This window comes from Telopea speciosissima, chromosome 3, assembly GCF_018873765.1.
Source record: "Telopea speciosissima isolate NSW1024214 ecotype Mountain lineage chromosome 3, Tspe_v1, whole genome shotgun sequence".
In the NCBI taxonomy this organism is placed as follows: domain Eukaryota; kingdom Viridiplantae; phylum Streptophyta; class Magnoliopsida; order Proteales; family Proteaceae; genus Telopea; species Telopea speciosissima.
In genome coordinates this window covers 59,551,581-59,558,483 of record NC_057918.1, presented here as the reverse complement: position 1 = coordinate 59,558,483, position 6,903 = coordinate 59,551,581, and the positions used below count along the sequence as shown (strand labels likewise).

Genomic DNA, 6,903 nt, shown 5'->3' with positions numbered 1-6,903 from the left:
AGAGAGAAAAATGCAGTGAGTGTTAGTTATGGTACACTGGCGGTGTGCTTTGCCTTTTCCTTTTTGTTAATATCACGATGCTAGCTTCGTATTTCCCTCAAGTGTTAGAAGTATGCTTATTTGGTTATATGAAAATCTTCTATTAAAAGGCTCCGTTTGTTTTGGCGTATACACAAAAAATTTCACTTAAATGTTAAAAAGTGTTTTAATGTTTGTTTTTGGAACTGAAACAATAAAAAGTGTTTTAATGTTTGTTTTTGGAACTGAAACAATAAAAAGTGTTTTAATGTTTGTTTTTTGAACTGAAACAAACGTAGCCTAAAGGAAAAGGAATTTAAAAAAATAAAAAAGAGGATAGTCCCTTAGGTTGGATACAGAGAGGAATGCAGGTAAAAAGGAGGGGGGGGGGGGGTGGGGGGAGATAAAAGGGAGAGAAGATCTGAACCATTCCTTTTGCTTGCTTGCTTGTGGGTGTGGGTATGGCCGGTTCGGTTGCAGGTTCTTTGGTAAGAAAGGGAGGTGGGGCCGGGTTTTTAATGTCGTAGTGTAAAATGTAGTTCAGTTATTTGCATTACACACAGTTAACCCCGTTAGTTTTTGGGCCAGAATTGAAATTTTGATGCTTAGTGAGGTTGCATTAATTTAATGGGCTATAGGAGGGGGTGTTACTGATAATTTTCCTAAAACAACATTTTAACCCCGGGTTGTTGTTGTTCTTATTCCAAAAATCAAGCACCTTGAGTACATCTCTCATTCTTGACCCATTAGTCTTTGTTCAGCGTTTTACAAGATCATTGCAAAGTGTCTTGTGAACCGCCTCAAACCCATTCTTAATTCCTTAATTACCCCTTTTCAAAGCGCTTTTACCCCCTCACGGGCTATATCGGACTACGCTTATATAAGTCACAAAATTATTCATCAAATATGCTCTAAGAAAGGCAACTTAAGATTGATGGCTGTCAAGCTCAACTTGAGCAAAGCTTATGATAAGGTTGAGTGGGTCTTTCTTAAGGAGCTCCTCTTCTGTTTTGGATTTGTTGACCATTGGGTTCGCTGGGTCATGGAATGCGTTCTCGTATCACGTCAAAGTTAATGGATCAGTTACTGGCAAAGTTCTCCAACAATGGGGGACGCGGCAAGGTTGTCCGCGTGGCCCTTACCTTTTTATTCTTTGCCAGGATGCTTTCTTCTCCCACGTCTTGTAAATAGAATGAGAGACGAATTTAAGGGGGTTAATACTAAGTAGGACAGGACCTTGTATTTCTCATATACTTCTAGTGGATAGTCATGCTTTTTTCAAAGACCGGTCTCCATGAGTGTGAGATTTTGTTGTCTCTACTAGCTTATTACTATCATGTATCAATGCAAGAGGTGAATATTCGAAAATCTAACATATTATTTAGCCCTAATACTCCCATCAATGTCTACGATGATATATCTAGGTCTACTTGCTTCCCTATTGTGCTTAGTCCAATTATTGGGATCCTTCATTTCTTTAAGAAACATATGCTATATGTGAAGCTAAACTTTCCTAAGGAGGCATGCCACCCAAGTAGGGGTGTTAACCAGTCGAGCTCTGTTGTTCTCGGTCGGACTTAATCAAGCTTAAACAAGCTTGAAGCCTGCATTGTGATCGACTGTTTAGCTTATTGGGTCGGGTCTGGACGGGTTCGATCAGGCTTCGATCGGTCTCGGGCTATAATCGGGTATTAGAATCGGGCTTTATCTATGGGTCTGTTTAACTCTAAACGGTCTTTAAATAGGCTCTAAACGATGCAGCCCTAGAATTGGTCATATATCACCCCCACATAGGATTATATACCTATATCATTTAGTTTAAAAATTAAAGAAATAAAGGGACTAAAATTGGTCATATATCACCCCCACCCACTTACCTAAAAGCAACTTTAAAAATTAGTTTGGATTCCCTAAAGGAGATAGTTAAAGAGACAAAGAAAACTCTCTTGAAGATGACTTCTAAAATCCTGAAAGGAGAAGAAAAAGCGTACTCTAGTACATTTAATTGAAAAACAAATTGAGTCCTAATCCATTGAGTTAAACAGACCCATAGTCATTTACCGAAAAAAAGAAAAAGGCACATAGCTCTAAAAATAGGAATTTCAAGAGATATTAAAGGGTTGGGCTGTAACCGGGCAGGCTAGGCCGCGCTTATAAACGATCAATCCGGGTGAGCGCCCGATGGGCTAGGACCCCACATTGAGACTACCCAAGCTTTAACCGGGCGGGCTAGGTCGGGCCTACTGACCTGAGCCTGGAATTGACATCCCTACACCCAAGGTTCTTGATGTTAGTCTTCAAGAAATTCAATTTCTCTAATCTGTTACGGTGGGAATTGTGATCTCTGGGATGCGGGTTCAATCCGCCTTGCGGGTGGGATTTGTTTGGTACGTGGTCCCTTTGGCGACAAGTATTGGTTTATTGTTGGGATTCATTGTTAAAATGGGGTATGAGATCATACCACATATTAAAATAAAAAGAGTCGTCACCTAGGATTTAGGCTAGGATCCAATGGTGGTAGCCCCATCCAGAGTGAGTGGAAATGGTTACCTGATTCCATATAGTCTGTTCAAAGAGTCTGAGTAAATGGTCAGGTTATAAACGTGAGAAGGTATTAACACCATATCTCATCTGGTTAAACCAATCTTTCTACTAGATCTTTATTTCGAATATGCTCCCATAATGATGTATTATATTTCAAAATGTAAGGTTATATGATGCATCAAATATATGAAAAGAAGTATTGCAAAAAAATAATAAAAAGAAATCAAACATGATATTTTAACAAATAAAAATTATTATTTACACTAAAAACAAATTACTTTAGTGGCCTACATTGTGGCAAAAGTAAAGTGAAAAGTAAAAATATATACCTGTAAACGAAATTAATCAAAGTAAATAAAATGCAAAATATGTGAAATATTAGGTGTCCCACAGCTCAGGTGGGGACAGACGATCAACTTGCCTCTCTCTTATCAGACAGAGTAACGGTTATGTAAAATGGATTCGATCAGGTTACTCAAGCTTCGGGTAAAGTAATGGCTATAAATAGGACTTTGCTACTCAGACTTCGGACAAAGTAACAACGTCATGAGGATTTTTAGGTACTTGATACTTGCACCTCGGATAGAGTAATGACGAGATTTGGGGATTTCACCAACCTATTGTTGGTTTCTTGGACGGATAACAACACCATGGTGAAGAGGGAATATCGATGGGAATTATAATAAAAACACAAGGATGAAAATGGGGTGTATGGAGGTAAAAATATGGGATCGGGTTGCTCTGGATATGAATAGAGTGACGAGAAGTAAAAAAAATCGACATATGATGGGAATTGGTCAAAGAGAACATTAATGGAGGTGAAGACCTTTAAAAAGGCCGAAAAAGGGGTGAGGGACGTCATTCCCCAGGCTGGGAACTCCTATTTATAGGGGTTCCCCTGGGATTTTTGCCTTTCCATAGGGTTAAAGTGGTCATTTTGCTTGGCCCAGTGTTTAGGTGTAGGAGTCTCACGCTGCACCATACCATGTAGCATTACTTTCCCCTAAAATAAAATATAACAATTGAAAATGAGATACATTGGTAACTTCTACTCGATTAATCAGGTTTGTTTTCGGTTTTTATCGATTCCATAAAGCCCTACATGAAACCAAACTGACAAGGATTTGGTCTGAGCTGAACTGATCAATTTCAGTTGGTACGATTGGTTTGGGTTGAATTTTGACAGCCTTCGTGGAGAAGAAGAGTGACAATTAGGCGTTTTGCATAAAATGGGCTGATCAAGCTCATAGGGTCATGTATTTTTGTATGAAATTCGGATCTCCTTCTATAGTTGTTCCCAACGGACGAAGAAGAATCAACAAAGTAGAAGGAGAATGGCTTAGAGCTAGTGTAAAATTGTAAAAACAAAAAACCCAATTTTTAAGGAAAACTAGTGGCAAAATTGTCCAAATGGGCCGATCCATATCAGCATCGTATCAGTTTCCAAGATGGCCAATACCCAATCCGATACCGTGCATTAAATCCATGGCAGGAAGCACAAAAAGGGACTTGTCCCTTTACGAAGAGGTTCGAGAGAGGGAGTAAATCCCCAAAAGTAGAACCAGGGGCATACAAGGTTCGACAATTTCTGAATCAAATCAGCATAACCAGGTAATTCGAATTAAAATCGACTGGCCATGATCCCTCATCCAGCCAATCTAGAGCAGTGACATATATAGTGCCAATTTTAGGGTTTTCTTAATCAGCCTAACCCAATTCTGACCACTCCAAACGGAGATGAGTTGGGCTCATGTTCACGTACGTGAGTATATGAGAACGGTTTTCAGTTGTTCAGATGGAATCCATCCATGTGAATCCCACAAAATAGATTCCATCTAAACAACTAGGAGCCCTTCTCGTACGCTCACATACATGAACGTGAGCTGGACTCTTTTGTCAACAATAGATACTCGTTTCACAATGACGAAGTCAATTCAATTGATTCTTTGGCCTGGGCCTCATTGGTGAACACGAGGGAGCTGCTAGCTTCAATTCTTTACTCACCCTCCCAATGAAAAGAGCATCTCATCTGTACACAATGGCACTCTCAGCAACTAGTTGAATTCTAATCGCAATTTCACCCTCAATCATAAACGTGATTGCACTACTTCAACTGTATACCTCAGGACCCATTCCGGTAATTGACGCGGACAAGGATGATGACCACACATAGACCTCTTTATAGTATCTTAAATACTCTTTTCTGTATTGACATTGCCACATCTCCTCCTAGTCTTCATCTCTCACTATCCCCCTCCCCCACACACACACACAAAATTGAAGATGGGTTAGTGAGACCATTTAATCATTCATTTTTTGCGTTTTGGGTATTTCCTTGTCTTTTCTTGCCATAGTGAAAGAAGACTTCCCCATTAAGTAACCTATCTTACATTCTCTACAATCCCAATAGGAAAATCCAAAACAAAAAATTAGAAACCATAGTCTTCATGTACAGGAGCTGATTCAGACCCAAAATGAAGGGTGAGGTCTCCTTTATTCATATTGGTTGTTAGTTCTTTACTGTAGCAGGGCTTGAGAGAGGTCTTCTTCGCCAGTTTTGCCAATGGAAAGCGTGAAGTAGATCAGTAGTATAGTTCCCATGCTTGACCTGTTCCATTAATCCCACAACACAAAAGAAAAAAAAGGGAGTTCAATATCATCCTGTTTCTTCTGTACAATCAAAATCTTGAAAGAAAATCATAACAGGATAGGGATCTCAAAGTGTATGATTAAATGGAATCCAACATTGGATATGTTTCTACTAGAGGAATTGACTGACTCTAAAAACTGGAATCAGAAAGAAGTAGAGATTTCTCAGAATCTGTAATTTATTTTAGCAAATTCAGGCAAGAGAGGGGGTAGGTGATTGGTTAGGTCTAGGAACTTTTCACACAGCCAAACCTGAGACGTGGTATCTGACTTTGACACTAAATGTTAGGTATACGTCAAAAACTTCAAAGATATGGAATCCGTTAAATCAAGTCCTTTAACTGATTGGCTCAATCTAATGCCTATACATTTGAGCGAGCCTCATTAAACACATAACACACACTACTATATCTACTTACAAAGTGGCAAAGAAGGCAAGGACCATCCGTGGACCGATGACCCAAGCCCCTGCCCGCTTCGAACCGTGTCTTCTTCTAGGACTACTAATGCATCTGCTCTCGCCGTTCATCATCATCATCATCTTCACTGCCTGTGCTTGCTTGTTCATGGCCTCTACTGATGCGGTCCCCATAGGAACAGTGATGGAATTCTCAGCCAAGCTCACACTGACACCACCATCAATACCTCCTGCCCAAAATAGTTCCATTTATTTACAATAATCTTAATAGGTTAGGAATGGATTCCTAATCTTTATAAAAGCAGATTATTCTTTGTTATCTTCTAATCTAGTGTAAAAAGAAAGTAATGAAGAAAGCAATAGCTGCTTTGAAATAAAGGATTACCTTTAAATGAGATATCCCCATTAGCTGCTGCAGTATCTATCGCTTTGACATTTCTATCTCCCCTGTGTGACCCTTTTCGGGAAAAGCTTCTCTGCATCAAAAAGATTTCCCTTTTCTCTTTTAATAAAAAAGTTCAATTCATAATATATACAAAAATTGAAATTCCAAGAATATGATAGAGGAAGAAGAAAAAAGAATAGAGATATTTGCAGAGCATAATATACAAAAATTAATGAAAAACATATAAAATTTTGGGGAATTCCAACAAAAATAGATGTACAGAGATAGAAGAGGGGTTTTGTCTTACAGGAATCCTTGAATTAGCAGAACTGTCTCTATCTATATCTGTAGCGAAGGAATCGTGTTGAGTGATCTTTGAATTAGCAGAGATGTATTTATCGGTGCCATGGGACAATCTTTCTATGTCTACAATGAAACAATCGGGTTCATCGCCTCTCCCCTGTAAGCCTTCTTGGTGGGAAATCGCCATCTTCAATAATCTTCCGAGTCAAGATTGCTTGGAAATGCTCAAACAGACTCAAATTTCTAAAACGCAAAATCAAAACAGTGAGAGATAGAGAGTTAGAGTCAGTTGAACCGAAGAAAACCTCCCTGAATTTCCAATAAATGAAGAAAACAAAAAACAGAGGAGTTAGTTACAGAAATTGGAGTCTCCTTGATCAGAAGAACTTGGAAATGAGGAAACAAGAGAGAGAGAGAGTGAGTTGCGTAACCAATGCGGCTCTTGCCGTTTGGGACAATCTAGAATCTGTATAGTCGAAAAAAAAGGAAAGATTCCATCACACATACGTAAGCATAGAAAAAATAATATATAGATTTATAAAGAAAAAAAACAGAGTCTTTAACAATTACTTGGTCGTTCTGAAAT

General features: G+C 38.9%; 1 protein-coding gene across 1 annotated transcript; it reads right to left on the bottom strand.

Moving 5' to 3' along the window:
* Positions 1–5,017: 5,017 nt before the first annotated feature.
* LOC122655360 lies at positions 5,018–6,504 on the bottom strand. Its single transcript, XM_043849561.1, has 4 exons — positions 6,322–6,504; positions 6,015–6,105; positions 5,631–5,859; positions 5,018–5,170 (listed from the first exon to the last, which is right to left on the bottom strand). Exons 1-4 carry the CDS (start codon positions 6,502–6,504, stop codon positions 5,080–5,082), a joined length of 594 nt encoding a protein of 197 aa, XP_043705496.1. The 3' UTR covers positions 5,018–5,079.
* Between the last annotated feature and the right edge of the window lie 399 nt (positions 6,505–6,903).